This window comes from Lepidochelys kempii, chromosome 2, assembly GCF_965140285.1.
Source record: "Lepidochelys kempii isolate rLepKem1 chromosome 2, rLepKem1.hap1, whole genome shotgun sequence".
NCBI lineage: Eukaryota > Metazoa > Chordata > Testudines > Cheloniidae > Lepidochelys > Lepidochelys kempii.
The window spans coordinates 91,835,713-91,851,484 of record NC_136381.1 but is presented as its reverse complement, the minus strand read 5'-3'; the positions used below and the strand labels follow the sequence as shown (position 1 = coordinate 91,851,484).

Genomic DNA, 15,772 nt, shown 5'->3' with positions numbered 1-15,772 from the left:
TTTTCAGTTTTTGGAAAAATCCTTCCCTCAGTTTGTACAGAACCAAGATCACTGGCCTGCTCAGGGCCTGTAGCTTATTGTAATATACACAAGACTGTACAGAACAAGTACAGTAACTACTCACTTAAAGTCGTCCCAGTTAAAGTTGTTTCATTGTTACGTTGCTGATCAATTAGGGAACATGCTCATTTAAAGTTGTGCAATGCTCCCTTATGTTGTTTGGCAGCCACCTGCTTTGTCCACTGCTTGCAGGAAGAGCAGCCCGTTGGAGCTAGCTGGTGGGGGCTTGGAACCAGGGTGGACCGGCAGCCCTGCATCAGCTCCCCGTTCCCCTAAGTTGCCTGTGCAGCAGCCGCCCAGCAGGCTACCAATTGCCAGCAGTTCAGCTGTTCCTCCCCACATGGCCATGTGCTGCTCCTGCCCTCTGCCTTGGAGCTGCTCCTGGGAGCCTCCTGCTTGCTGTACAGGGGAGGGGGGAAGAGGGGGACTAATGTGAGGGTGTCCCCCCTCCCCCCTACTGCTCCCCCCCCACCCCACCCCAGCTTACCCCTTCTCCATATAGAGCAGGAGGGAGACACAACAGAGCTCAGGACAGAGAGAGCTGGCCGCAGCTGCTATCTCACCTTCCTGATCTTTTTAAAGGCAATGTACTTAGAATGTTGTGTCAGCGTACTTAAAAGGGCAATGCACATTCCCCCGCCGCCCCCCCACACACATAGGGTGTGTGTCTGTCTGCCATGCTGTCTCCCCTCCCTCCATTTGTGCTGCCTTGTAGAGTGTGAGGCTACATTAACAACGTGTTAACCTTTGAGGGCTCAGCCGAATGCCAGTTCATCATTTAGCAGTAAGGTCTTACCTGGGAAATATTCCACCCTCTTACTTCACCACCTCAACCAAGCTTCACAATCATTGCTGTGTATAGTATTAAATTGTTTGAAACTTATACTGTGTATGTGTATTATATATATAAAAAAATATCGTTTTTTGTCTGGTGAAAAAAATTTCCCTGGAACCTAACCCCCCTATTTACATTAATTCTCATAGGGAAACTGGATTCGTTTAACATTGTTTCGCTTAAAGTCACATTTTTCAGGAACATAACTACAACATTAAGAGAGGAGTTACTGTAGAAGAAGGAAAGTTTTACATCCTCAGTTTCCTGCAACATGAACATATTTGTGTTTGTTCTCCACTACTCCTATAAACTTTGTATATGAAAAACTAGTTTTACAAAATGAAGTAATATAGCTTACACAGTAAAAAAATCTTAAGGCTGTTCCAGAGCAGAGTACACAAGAAGAGTAAGCTGCTACATAAAACTTAATGTAAATATTTACCAGTTCTGGTTTCAAATGCTAAAGCTGTACTAAGTATCAGCCAGCTTTTGTTCTTTGTTTTGTTTTTTTTCGCCCTCCAGTTTTTTCCCCAATTTTAATGTGTTTTCAGAAAATTTAGAACACCAATTTGTGAGGCTAAACTCCATTGGAGAGAGAAAATACAGAATGCAGGTAGCCACGGAGCTGAGGCACCTTCTTGATTATTGGCAGGATTTGCGAGTCCACTGTCTTCTGATCTGCCTTGTGTTGTTGTTATCTCACATTTTTCTCTCTCGGTGTCAAAGATCTCACCTTCTTGATATTTGAGCTTACGCAGCCTCTTCTTAAAGTATGCATCAGTGAGATGTTTTGGAAGTTTCACCCCAGAGATATCAACATTTGTAGACGTGGCAACAACAAATTTCTGGTGAGTTTGGTAGGTAGATGTTTGCACCACCTACCATGCAGGGATTTAAGTTGGGATCATGAGTTCAGAGCTGATAAGAAGCTACTAAGGTAGTAGAGGCTACATGCTAAGAGAAGGAAAAAAAATAAGCACCAACTAGTGTGGAAGAAGCCAACCACAAAACTTTTTTTCCCACTGGAATTTGTGTCATAATAGCAGGAAAGGAATGGAGTTTAAGTTTTTGATGCATTAAAACTGCAGGAGGGGACGAGTTTAGAAAGAGTTTAAGAGTTCATAGGACTCTATAGTCACTGTCCCTAGCACTTTAAATATTGTACTGTACACTAAAAGCTATACTGAAAAATCTTACCTTTTCTCCATTAATTGAAATACTGAATATTCCAATGCTGACCTGCAACCATCGTTCAGTTGGATTAAAAATACCAAGATTAGTTTGTGATGCAATTCCTACACAACAAGCATGAGGGAACTTCAGCTCTTCTGGTACTCTCACATGTCCTATGAAAGAAAACCATCTATTAATATATGTATCTACAATTTTTATCATGAGCACCCTGATAAAAGTAACTAAACCAGACTATCAAATTGGTCATGGAGTTAAAATAGTTCATGACCTGGCTTGACAAATACACCCTCATTTCAAGCATTACTAACACTGGTCTGATATTTCCTGGGAATGTTTCCCCATAAACTCGAATTTGAGCATTTTAGTTAAGCGTTCAAGATTCTAGTGTTCTTAAAAATGAGGATGTTTAAGAGAACTGCACCAAATACAGTTATTTGAGCCAACAAAAAAAACAGTACTAGCTGAACTCTATGCAGTTTAAGGTTTTGCATCAAATAGTAATTAGGGGTTCATTATCTACACCTTATAGGAAATGCGGTGTTTCTGTAAGCATCCAGCATCACAATACTCATTAGGCTCTGTAGCATGGTGGCTACCCTGCTACTAAAATAAAAGGGGTTAAAAGCAGCCCTAGAGAGGGCTGTGGCTGGCTGATTGGGGAAGCAGCAGCAGCAGCTGGGCCACGCCCCAATCAGGCCCCCACTGGCCTGTATAAAAAGGCTGTGAGCCAGAGGCCCAAGCAGTCTCTCTCCAGGCTGGGAGAGAGCAGGGCCTGGCTGCTTGCCTGACAGGGTACTGAAGGTGGTGCAGTGTTGGGGAAGGAGCAGGCTGAGCGGGGGCGCTCCAGGTTGGCAACTCCCCAGGCTGTAGGGCCTGGTCCAAGGCCCATAGAGGTACTGGGAGGCAGAGGAAGGCAACAGGTCCCAACCCCCTTGCCTATGATGAGTGGCCTTTATACTGCAGTCTGCCCCAGGGAGCGGGGGCTTGGTGATGACTGACAGTAGCCCAGACTTAGGCAAGGTGGGGATAGTGGGTTTGGGTTCCCCAGGAAGGGGAGACCCAGAGGCAGAGTGTGGGAGTACTGCCAGGGGGCAGAACCCCAGAGAAAGGGGCACTAGGGTCTGTGAAGGACACGAGGGCCAGAGCTGGGTGGATCACCGGCCTGTAGAGGGAGCTCCAGGTTGGAAAAAAGAGCTAATTCCCAACAACCAGCAGGAGGCACCGCAGGGGTGAGTCCGCTCCTTTACAGGCTCATTTACTTTAAGTCATAACTTATTACAAAACTGACTGCTGACTTTAGGTTTCTACTCTTTAAACTAAGTTCTGGAATACTACATAAATTAAAAACTGGTTTGTGTCATTAAATTGAAAAACCTCTCCTATTACAACAGAACTTAACACTAAAGCTGTTTACGAGTCGAGTAGGTTTGAAATAGTTTGAAATCGCCATTTTTTGTATGCCTGCAACAACCATAAATTTTATTTTAGGGCTACCTTAGCTGAAATACATGCTTGTATTTAGAAGCCATCTAACCTTATTCTCCCATTCTTAAAAGGAAAATTAAATTAAATGAGCACCATTAATGTAACATTAAGGTAGAGGTCTATACTAAGATCAGTATAAACGAATTAAATTCATGGAAAAAGGGAGTGACTACGGAGATGTTAAAATTTAGGTGAGCCAATTCCATACCAGAGTAGAATAGCTTTAAAAGAGCCTCACAATGACAGGAATCTGGACAACAGAATGTATCAACACTTTGTGCATCTGCCTAAGACTTACATAATGGACTTTGGAAGGAACGGACTGAACTAGTTATATCAATGGCTAGTAAGTTTAACTAACTATTCAGGAAGGTGACCAAGGGATTGTGAACAAGCTCAATTAAGATATTTACTCAATTCAGGAGCAACAGTCAAAAGTGTCACTGTTAGCCTGTATTAAAGTAAACAATACTGCAAGGGTTGCAGAGCCAGAGGTAAATCAATGGCACATCCTGACCTTGAGTACCGGGTTTAGTTTCGGTCATCTCATCTCAGAAAGCACATAACCAGAAAAAGACGTACAGAAACAATGGAAGAGCTTGAGATTAAAATATCCTCAGTGTTGAGTGTTCATGTGCCTCTAATGCTCTTTAAGAGAGGAGCCAAGTCAGAAACAAGAAAACAGAAGGTATGCAAAAACAGTCAGGAGCTCCCATTTCCTGCTTTCAATAGCAAAGGAGAAAAGTACAGTGAAAGACAAAAGTTTTTTCTTCTTCAAAGGGGATGTCAGGACTTTATTTTTTGCTTGAGGGAGAGGAAAATATTTGGCTGAGGTGAGCAGTGACAGCAAGCGAGGGTAAAACTAAGAACTACAGGACTTTTAATGTCCTGTGGGAGAAGAACAGGATGCAGAGTCTTGGATTTTAGGTGGCGTGTGACTTACCATCTCCGAATCACTCAACTGGAAACAGGAAGAACTGCAGTACAGGTTTCTTGCATCATGTCACTACTTACATTCCCTAAAGATCCTACCAAATCCTCTAGAAAGAAGAATGCTAGGACCTAGTATTTCTAATGACTAAAACAGTGTATGAGTCTCAAGGATACTATTTAAGTAAATGTTGATTTAATACAAAAATTAAATAAAGATGGAAAGAATAAAACCAGTGTATATGAAACAAACCAGATGACAGCTGTAGCTGTATACCAGTGAAACACAGAAAGTTTCTATTTCTTGGGGTAAATTAAGTTTGATTTACCATTTTAAACTGTTTTGATCAGTAACAGTATTTTAAACAAAATTACGACATTTAGAAAAGAAAAAAAAAAACTTACCAAACCCACATGGCTCCCACCGTTTACTTCCATTAGATTGCCCAATATACGATTCTGTACTTAAAATATTCGGGTTCCAGGAACCAGAGTGTGGATTACAAAGGGAAGATGTACCCAACAATCCAGGCCCAACACTCGGACCTAAAGGAATTCCTACTGTAACTGAATTCTGAATGTGTCCTGCTGGGATGCTAGAAAAAGGAAGTCCTGCTGGAAGACAACAACCGGTGCAGCTGCCACCATACTGAGGCAAAGCAACACTTCCACTTGATTGCATGTTTCCCAGGTATTGTTGAGCAAATGCTGCTGTTGTAAGTGAGCGTCCAGTAAGTAGTGTGGGAATTGCAGAAGACACTGTCTGAGTCTCGGAGGCAGATCCATGGGATTTGAAACTTGAAATAGGAATATACTGTTCACCACACGTGTTTTGATTTAATGGAATATAAACACCTAATGCACTGTATGCGGGTACCATATTTGAAGAGGATAAACCTGGCTTCTTTGTTTTGTTTGTATGATTCTGCCAAGCTACAGGTGTATCGACATTAACAGATAATGGCTGAAGGACACATGACTTGCTTGGTAAAGCTGGATTAACATGTCCCATTTCGTTCTGACTGGATGTTGTGTTTGGAAGACTAGATGTAAACTCATTTTCACTTCTTGGCAAACACTCTCTGGACAATTTATGGTTAGGTACTGAATCTTCAAGTTTGTTGCTAGTACCTGTAGAATCACTTGCTTCTGATTTCTTATTCACGTTTCTCTGACTAGTGTTTAATGATGTTCCTCTTCTATTTCTTTGCCATGAGAAGTCTTCAGGTTTTTCAGTAGTCTGTTCTACTAATGGAGTTGGACTGGCTCGAATTATTGTTGTGCTCAACTCACTAGCATTATTACTCTAGAACAGAAGTTGTTAAATATCACACATTAATATTACAAGTTATAGGCAGGCTTGGAAGGATGAGATTTTTATCCGTAAAGGTCAGTAAATGTTAATTTCACTGTACATAAACTGATGAAAAAAATATTTCCATCCCTAAATCAAAATTTACGGATAGGCATAGAAAGAAAAATGCTGCTTGAAAACTAGAGTATAAGGATATTTACTTTATATATTTTGACATATGATGTTGACACTGTTTTAACTGTTATAAAGCTGACTTTGAATATCATCTACTGTTATTAAATAGTTGTCTGATATCCTCACCATAATTTCCTGCCACTATGAAAATTTAAAAATAGATAAAAATTGAGGGGGAGAGGAAAAGCTTAAAGTAACCATTAATATTAACTATCAAAATTATAAAAAGTAAACATTGAATTCTGCCTAACCTAATTATAGGAAAACAATTAGGGTTTACATTGGTACATACCAAAAAGTGGATCAGGAATCTTTGCTTGGAAGGATCTACAGGGCCATTTGACATAATAAGGTTTAACCAAATTTCTGAAAGTTGCCTTTCTTCTAGTAATAAGGTCCACAGATCAATTACAGTAGGTGCTTCCACCTGCTTCGAACTTGGGGACAAAACTACACCTGTAAGTTGCTGAGGAATGCCCCACTTCCTCAAGTTCCCACCAGTTAAGTTAGCTTCCATGGCTAGTGTAACTCCATCCCACTTTCCTCAAGTATATATTGTGCTAACTGCATTTCTAAATTAATTAAATAAAAATAAATAAATAAATATCCCAAAGTTTCTTCTACTGTAGAGCAAGGGATAGGTTCCCCTAACTAAATAAACCTGAATCTTTAAATGTCAGTTTTTTATCTGACTCTGGATGATCACTTTTCAGAGGGGTAGCCCATGTTAATCTGTATCAGCAAAAACAACTCGTTCCTTGTGGCACCTTAGACACTAACAGTAAGCAGTATAAATATTACAGCACATGAAAAGATGGAGTTGCCTTACTAAGTGGTGCGGTGGGGTCAGTGCTATCAAGGCCAATTCAATTAAGGTGTAAGTGGCCTATTCTCAACAGTTGATAAGAAGGGGTGAATATTCAAGTTCTTCTCCCCTTTTTGTCAACTGTTGAGTATAGGCCACTTCCACCTTAACTGAATATTAAGCCCCCATCTTGGAATATGAGTAGGGACCCTTGGGAGACTTCTGACAGAGGTGTCAGCAAGTAGATAGCTGGACCCAAAAATCCCTTACTGTACTTTCTGGTGCTGGCAGTGCTCATGCTGCGTCCACTGTTGTCCACCGCAGCCTGATAAGAGAGGGGAGGAGGCAATTGAGCTTTGCAATCAAGAGCATGACTGCTGGTGTGGGCTCCAGGGATTTTGCAATCTTCCATCTGGTGTGCTGCCCTTTGGCATCAATCCCTTCAAAGATGGGGCGAAGGCGCTGCTTGCACTGAAGTTGGCTTTTCTAACCCTGCCGAACTCCCTTCTTGGCCAGGAGATGGGGTTAGAGTGACCCTGCCTAAACCAGGCTTCTAAATGGAAACTATATTTTGCCCACAGAGAAGGCCAAGCTTCAAGACACTTAAGAAGAGAAAGAGCAAGGGGACACAGACTTTTCCTTTTATCTGTGGCTCTCAGCTTAGCTCTCACCCTGAAGCAGCACCAGCCAGGGAAGGACCTGAGAAGAGAGAACTGAGCAGGGAGGAAAAACTTCCTAAGAGCCAAGTACAGGCCTGGGACATGATTACAAATTAGCTGAATTGTTAGCTAGAAATTTGAAGTCAACGTCTGGCATCTATCAGAAACGCTCTATAGCTGAGAGGATTGGATAAGCCTGCCTTGGAGACAAATAAAAGTGGCAAAAATTTCAGGAGGTGAGGCATTCCTCTGATGTCTGGCTGGTTCTGCTCCCATGCTATGAACAGGGTGAAGTACCCATTGTTGCATATCTGTGGACTTTAGCATGATGAACACTAGATAAAAAATCATAATTACAACCAAAATCAATGTTTCTCACACCACAGTGTTGACTGAATACTTTGATACTTTCAGGAGTCCAGGAGGTAAGGACCAAAATAACTCATATTTTGTTGGGGCAGTCACTTGAAAAGCATGCTTGCTCACAGACAAGATGAGCTGATTTTACCGAACAGTGGTTTAAGGAATAGAATTATGGAAACACATGGAAGAGAGTTTACATTTAAGAGAAAAATTGTCTAACATAAATCAAAACTGTGCTGTGAAACACTGCCAATGCATCGTTCGCTCAATGTAGTTCCCACATACAGAGGCTCAAAGACTCAAGAAATAAGAAACTGTATCAAAGTTAACCGGCAAATGGGGAAGTGTGTTTTGCCTTTATAACTCATATGAAAATCTGATTTTTTGTTGTGTTTTGGTTTTATTTTTAAAAAGCTGTTTAATGTTTTTTAACTTTAAAAAACGAGAATTTTCTTCTGGTTTTGACAGATTTTTTTCAAAGGATTGGAAAACTATAGTTGGAGCATCCTCAGTCTTCAACTGAAAAATCCGGGGTGTTAAATCTCTGAACTTCTCTTCTATAGGTATGTTTACACTACAATCAAGGCCCAGCAGCATGGCCACAGCTGGCCCAGATCAGCTGAGAGAGGCTCATGGTGGCTGTAAAATTACAGTGTAGACTTTCAGGCTCAAGCTAGAGTCTAGGCTCTGGAGACCCCACGAGGGGGTAGGGTTTCAGAGCCCAGGCTGCAGCCCAAGCCCAAATGTCTACACTGTAATTGTCTAGCCCTGCAGCCTGAGCCCCAGGCGTCTGAATCATCTGACCTGGGCTCAGAGACTCAGTGTCATGGGGTTTACCGCAGTGTCCATCTACCCAAAGTGTTTGTAAGAGTTTGAATTAAATAGATATTAGCAAAAACAATTTCAGACAATAACTAAAATACCTTCCGCATTTAACTGCTCAGGTTTTAGTCTTTTGAGCTCTTCTCATGTTTTCCACTCTCAGAAGGGCACCCAACAGGTAAGTCAAGACCTGATATTTCCCCAGTGTAAAAAAAAAAAAAAAAAAAAAAAAAAAACTGGAAAAGCCTCATGCTTCCTTTAATGAATGTAGAGGCAAAAAAAGGGTAACTCTTTCAACAAGTCAATTTTAAAGATAAATTGATTCCGGAAAAGGTAACTACTCACTTAAATAAAAATTGCCACAAACTTTTCATTCAAGTTATATTTTAAAGCCCCTGTCAAACGTTAAACTGCAGACAGTCAAAAATGTTCAGTATTTCAAAGACAATTTAATGATTTTTTTTTTTTTAGAAATACTTGTACATACATGATAGAGATCAAGACTATCTTACCTCACATCTCGCTGCACTAGGTATGATGGCTATATTCTTAAGGGTATTGTCAGTTGCAGAGACATACGTCAGTCGACTCATGCTAGGATTTGAGCATACTGACTGAGTTAAGGTACTATCATTACAGGCAGATGTCTGAAAAGAAGGTGCTGTGCAAGGAGAATCCGCTTCAGATCTGAGGAGGAAATGCAAAGTATGTCAATATTAACTTGTATGTTCACACTTCATCCCCACCAAAATCAAAATTTAAATGTTAGAAACCACTTTTTTAGGTATTCAATTATCTTAATTAGCTGCTTTGTTCAATTCAATCTGTAGACTATTTACTGCTGAAAAATAACTGGATAGGTCAACCACCAAAAGATACCTAAATCAACACTAGGATTCTAAATAGTAAAACTTCTGTTTCTTATGATTTCTGTTAACAGACCAAAATCTGTCCTTGGATATGCATGCACAATTCCCCAATTTCAATAGGATCTACATTTGGGGTGCCAAGGACACATCTTGAGCCATAAAACTGAAGCTTGGGCGCACTGATACTATGGTTATGGAAATGGTCTAAGCATCTAAAACTAAAAAGTAAACTGCTATGGCATGAAGAGGGCTTCACTGTAAGCAGGTTTGTATTTCTTCAGTTATGTTTAACACCATATGGCGTTTCTCAACATCCAGATCAACAGGAGTAGATATTTTTCCCAAAGAGCATCCAACATCTCTTTTTACTTCACACCCAAAATGTACATTTTCTGCATGGAGAACACCCTTCCAGAGTTCTAGGGAGGGGCAACTATGAAAGCTTTTATATAAAGGAGTCACCTATAATTTTATCATACTATTATTTATCAAGATACCCCAAAGCTATACATTTTACATCTTGTAATACATAAGCAGCATAAAATAGATTATTCATCCAAAATTGTGTACTAGCTTCTGGAAGAAAGCTGCATGCCCCATAATTCTGAAAATTAACAGCATGTACAACATTTTAATTCTAAACAAAAGTTACTGTTTAAGAGTAACTGAAAACATGAAAATTAGGGTAAGGGTGTCATACTTGTTTTGTTGAGGGGGCCATGTTCCATTTATCATCATGAGGTATGAGTCAGGATATTAATTTACGACTATATATTCACCAGGGCCAAATTAAACATTGGTATTACAGGTCCAGGCCTACAATCCCAATTAAATTTCACAATTGTTAGAACCTGGAGCTGTCATTTAAAAAAAAAAACTTCCAGCCCTTATGGTTGCAAATAAAACTTTAAAAGCCCACAAACTACAACCAATCCAGTGATGTTAAATGATGAGGGGACTGGAACACATGACTTATGAGGAGAGGCTGAGGGAACTGGGATTGTTTAGTCTGCGGAAGAGAAGAATGAGGGGGGATTTGATAGCTGCTTTCAACTATCTGAAAGGGGGTTCGAAAGAGGATGGCTCTAGACTGTTCTCAGTGGTAGCAGATGACAGAACAAGGAGTAATGGTCTCAAGTTGCAGTGGAGGAGGTTTAGGTTGGATATTAGGAAAAACTTTGTCACTATGTGGGTGGTGAAACACTGGAATGCGTTACCTAGGGAGGTGGTGGAATCTCTTTCCTTAGATATTTTTAAGGTCAGGCTTGACAAAGCCCTGGCTGGGATGATTTAGTTGGGGATTGGTCCTGCTTTGAGCAGGAGGTTGGACTAGATGACCTCCTGAGGTCCCTTCCAACCCTGATATTCTATGATTCTATGATTCTATGTCTGCTTGAGTTAGCCTGGAAAAAAATACCTGTGAGAAGTGTGAACTGCCACATTCATCTCAATGCCACAAAACAATTAAAGCTGGTATCTGAAGCAGAGATCTTCTGCTCAAACCAGCAGGGAAATACATGAAGCCAACTATTGCTCAAGGCTCCTGTCACTTGCATATTTGAAAAAAAAAAACTACCGATACTTATAACTGAGGGATACTAGAGTTAGACATTACTGAAACAAGAGCCTACAATAAATTGAGTTCAGGCATTACCTTTTCAGGTAGGCATCTCAAAATATAGCATAAATAGGGGTATATAGAAATGTTAGTTCTCCACTCCCCCATCAAAAAAGTTTACCCTGAAAGAGTTGTTCCAGAAGCTTCGCTGGGAGAAGAATGAATTAGTGGTGAAGTTGAGGGTCTGAAGCTATATTGTTCATCCTCTGAAGATTGTAAATCACATTCAGAAGACGTGGGTTTCTGATCTGTTAACAGAATAATCCCTTGAAGCACAATTAAAATAACAAGATTATTTTCAAAACAGGCCATTCAGGAAATGGATGGAAGCTATACATTTACTTACCAATACTTTTTGGGGAAGTCACAGAAGGCTTTTCAAAAGTCACGTGTTTTACAAAATTATTGCAAGTAGCACTAGCCTCCCTGATTCTTTTTTGCATGTTTCCACCTTGTCTCTCTTCATCTTTGCTCAGTTTCTGTGTAGATTTTGCTTTGGTATGACTTATAGGTAATGGCATAGTAGGCTGCTGGACAAGTTTTAAGCTGTTGGTTGACACTGTGCTTTCTGTAGTTGCTCTCTTCACTGAGTCATTACTTGATCTAGGAACAATGTTGTTCATCACCAGATGAGCTGTTTCTTTATTTTCACTGGAATAGTTAATATGTGAGTTTGTGAGGCTATTCGTTTGGCTAGCAAATTGCTTTAATGAAGCACCTTTGCCTATATACACCATCTCCTTTTCTGTTGCAGGAACTTTCAAAAATCCTTGTGTCTCATTTTCACTAGATATCTTTTCTGTATCTAGTACATTTGAAGTAAGGCTAGTTCTCTTTGGCTGTGGATGTTTACCAGTTATCAAATCAGATGATTTTTCTGAATGCTCAGCCCTGTTTACAGTTTTCTTCCTATTCTCAGGAAAGTTAGATGCACAAGAGGAATCCTGGGTGCCATTTTCTTCATAAAAGCTTTCTGTAAAGTCCAGAAACCATTTCCCTCCTTGTTGCTTCATAAGAAGATTACTATCTAGCAAGTCTGCTGCCTGAGTATCTTGACTTTTATGTGTATACGGTAAAGAGCTATCCCAAATAAGGTCATGGACAGATACATCAGATCTTGTAAAGTTTTCAGGGTCACTTTCATGCCCAGTCGCTTCAGTCTTTTTAAGATATTTCTCTATATTAAAAGCATTATGCTTTTCTTTATTGCTGGATAAAGGCTGATTAATAAAGGAGAAGTCTGTATCTTTATCAGCTTCAGGAAGCAAGGGTTTCTCTCTACTTTTATTTGAAAGCGCCATTATCATAGCAGCTAATTGGAAAGGATCAGCACTAGCAGATGCATTAGCAATAGCTGAAGCAATTGTGCTTATGCTCAGGATAGGATCTGTGTAATCAGGCAGCTTGTCTTCAAATTTGCTCTTATCAAGTCTTTCCTAAAATGAAATAAAGTTAAATACAAGCTTAACCCAAATTTTAGTTAAAAATAACTCAGCCTTAGCCTCCTACAGGCACAGTCGCACCGGTTAGTTAGAACTGGTAGTTAAATTTAGAAGCCCTTTTAGAACCGGTTGTTCCACGAGGGGCAACCGGTTCTAAAAGGGCTTCTAAATTTAACCGGCCAAAAGTGGCGCCTTAGGCGTCGACTCCATGGCTGCTCCAGCCATGGAGCACCCAAGGGGAAAATTTGGTGGGTGCAGAGCACCCACCAGCAGCTCCCCACCCTACCCCCGGCCCCAGCTTGCCTCCGCCTGCTCTCCTGAACACGCTGCCCCACTCTGCTTCTCCGCCCCCGCCAGGCTTCCCGCAAATCAGTTGTTCGCACACACAAAGTCAGGGCAGGCTGAGAAGCAGGTCGCGGCTTCCAGCTCAGGCCCAGGGAGGCAGAGATGAGCTGGGGCAGGGGGGCGGGAGGAGGGCCGCCAGCACCGCAGCAGGTAACCGGGGCGGGGGGGGAGAGGGAGGCAGGGGAACCACTCCCCACTCCAGCTCACCTCCGCCAGCCTCAGCAGGAAGCCGCCACCTGCTTCTCAGCCCTCCCCGGCTTCCCGCCGAGCAGCTGATTTGCGGGAATGGGGGCGGGGGGGAGAAGCAGAGCAGGGTGGTGCATTCAGGGGAGGCAGAGGAGGCGGAGTGGAGGTGAGCTGGGGCTGGGCGCGGGGTGCTCTGTACCCACCAAATTTTCCCCTTGGGTGCTCCAGGGCTGGAGCACCCATGGAGTCGGTGCCTAAGGCGCCACTTTTGATATGATCAGTGGGGGAGTGGCCACTCCCCCTGCTCCCCCACAGCTATGCTCCCCCACCCCTAGGAACCAGAGTGACCTGCCGGATGCTTTCTGGGAGCTGCCCCAGGTTTGCACCTCCGGGACTCCCCACCTCGCCCCCCAGTAGGTGCCTCTGGCTCTTAGGGGTGGGCACCCACTACGGTGGCCCACAAGACCCTCCTGCCCAGTTCTGGGGGCAGTCAGGGGACAGGGGAGGGGGGTGGATGGGGCAGGGATCCTGGGGGACAGGGGTGGGCAACAGCCCTCTCGTGGGGTGAGAAGGGAACCCGTTGTTAAGATTTTGGAAGCTCATCACTGCCTACAGGAGTGTTAAATTTTGCAAGTGACTTGTAAATGACTTGGAATATATTATAAGGCACAAACATCATTTAGTTTGTTTATAAAAATCAATACCATAAGAAGTTAGATCCATACTTCACAAGAGTTTCAGAAAGTGTCTAGAAAAGAGCTAATGAAAGCAACAAGCCGGCAAATTTTATAAGAATTAGTACAGAAGCCACCACAGTTGAAGAACATCCTCCCTGTGCCTCCTATGAATTCAACATAAGAAACCGGTACTAAGATAATGGAGACTGGGACAGAAACATGCCAGTTTACAAGGAAGAGAGGAGAGGCTACAGCCATGATAAAGAGAGATAATCTCTGGATAAAGAGAGAGCCCTAACTGAAGCCAATTTCTGAATACATACTGCTCACCATCAGGCCTCTTTATACCTCTTGTCCTGCCTGAAAGAAAGTTACTTACCTTACTGGAGGTTCTTGGGAAGTGGGTGATCATTGTCTGTATTTGATTGTAGGTGCATATTCACTTCAAGTACCTGGAAACAGAGAATTCTTGCAAGCAGTGTCCATTGGTCCACAGGTGCACCCTTGCTCTCCTCATGCTTCAAACAAAGTATAAAGGGCAGAGTAGACCAACTGCCTCCTCCAGTACCTTCTCTACAGTGAATTCAAGAATGATTGGAGGCATAGGGGAAGGAGGGTGGGTAGTGGAATACAGACAGGGACCACACATCTCGAAGAATCTCCAGTTACTATAAGGTAAGCACCTTTCTCTTCTTTGAGTGCTGTTTCCTATGTATAATTACACTGTGGGTGGCTGAAGCAGTTTTAAAGTAGCAGAAGGGTGGCAGGATGCAGGCAGCAGAACTTTTTGACAGACTGCTGTCCCAAAGGAGGAGTCAATATAGAAGTCCAGTACAAGAGCATAATGTCTTATGAATGTGTGGATGGAACTCCACATAGCTGCCTTGAAATCATCAAGAAGCTATATCCTGAAGCAATGACCCTGATGTTGCTTCTGCTCTTATAGAATGAGCCCTTACCAGATAAGGGGAGAAAGATGTCACAGCTTGCAGCAAAGTAAGAAATAGCCAGATATCCATTTAAATAGCCTCTGGGAAGATACAGCTTGACCTTAGAGTTGTTCTGCTATGGCACAAAACTGTCTAGGTGATTTTCTGATTGATTCTGACCTGTTTAGGTAAAAAGTCAATGCTCATTACATTACTTCAGGAGGAAATGAAAGTCTCTTCTCCTCCTCAGATCCATCTGGTTTCAGAAAAAAGACACAGGTAAGTGGACTGACTGGTTTAAGCAGAACTCCGAAAGTAGATTGGGGGCGAAATTCAGATGTAGTCATAATGAGATTTTGTCCTAATCGAATGGATGGTGAATCCATCATTAGAGTTCCAGGCTCACCTATACTTCTGGCTGTGGTGAGGCCAAAAGGAATGCAACTTTCATTGATAAGTATGTGACGCAGGTAGCCCCTCTGCAAACTGGCAAAGGGCACACCACAACATAACTTGAAGCAGGCCTGATACACTCATTGCCCCAACTCACTGCTCTCATAATCTGTACCTAAAAAGGTGTCATGTAATGTTTCATATGCAAACTGATAATATGCTAGTCATTATTAATACTGTGTTATGTATATATAGGCAGTGTATAAAGAATTATAGCTGTGAGCTGGAAATATGGTCTTAAAGTATTTGACAGGCAATGCCTAAGCCTAGCCTATCCCAGACAAAGGAATGTTGTTTGGCAGGTTTGACTGTCTCCAATGTAAATTAAGCAAAGTGTGACCAGAGACCATGAAAAGCAGATTTACATGCAAGGTCAACAAAGCCACCAGGTAAACAAGTGGGGGAAGATGACCACTTAATATCAATGGGGGATGGAGACTGCACCCCCAGGAAGCCTTCTTATCTCTTGAAACAGGGTCAATGATCTGGGAAGGTATCAGCAAAGGCAAAAAGCCATTTTGTCATCCATCACTGAAGGGATGAAGGGTGCAGCATCCTTCATATCAATGAAAGTTGGGTCCTCTGGTCTAGAGTAGGAGGGATGCTGATAA

General features: G+C 42.0%; 1 protein-coding gene across 1 annotated transcript in view; it reads right to left on the bottom strand.

Annotated features, from left to right (window-relative positions):
- CEP192 (centrosomal protein 192) overlaps positions 1-15,772 on the bottom strand; it is a 206,728-nt gene that overhangs the window by 90,887 nt on the left and 100,069 nt on the right. The window contains exons 29-33 of the mRNA XM_073329624.2: positions 11,476-12,565; positions 11,251-11,377; positions 9,155-9,329; positions 4,910-5,810; positions 2,093-2,241 (exon numbers count right to left, since the gene is read on the bottom strand). Coding sequence (XP_073185725.2) covers positions 2,093-2,241; positions 4,910-5,810; positions 9,155-9,329; positions 11,251-11,377; positions 11,476-12,565 — 2,442 coding nt within the window. The remainder of the gene's footprint in view (positions 1-2,092; positions 2,242-4,909; positions 5,811-9,154; positions 9,330-11,250; positions 11,378-11,475; positions 12,566-15,772) is intronic.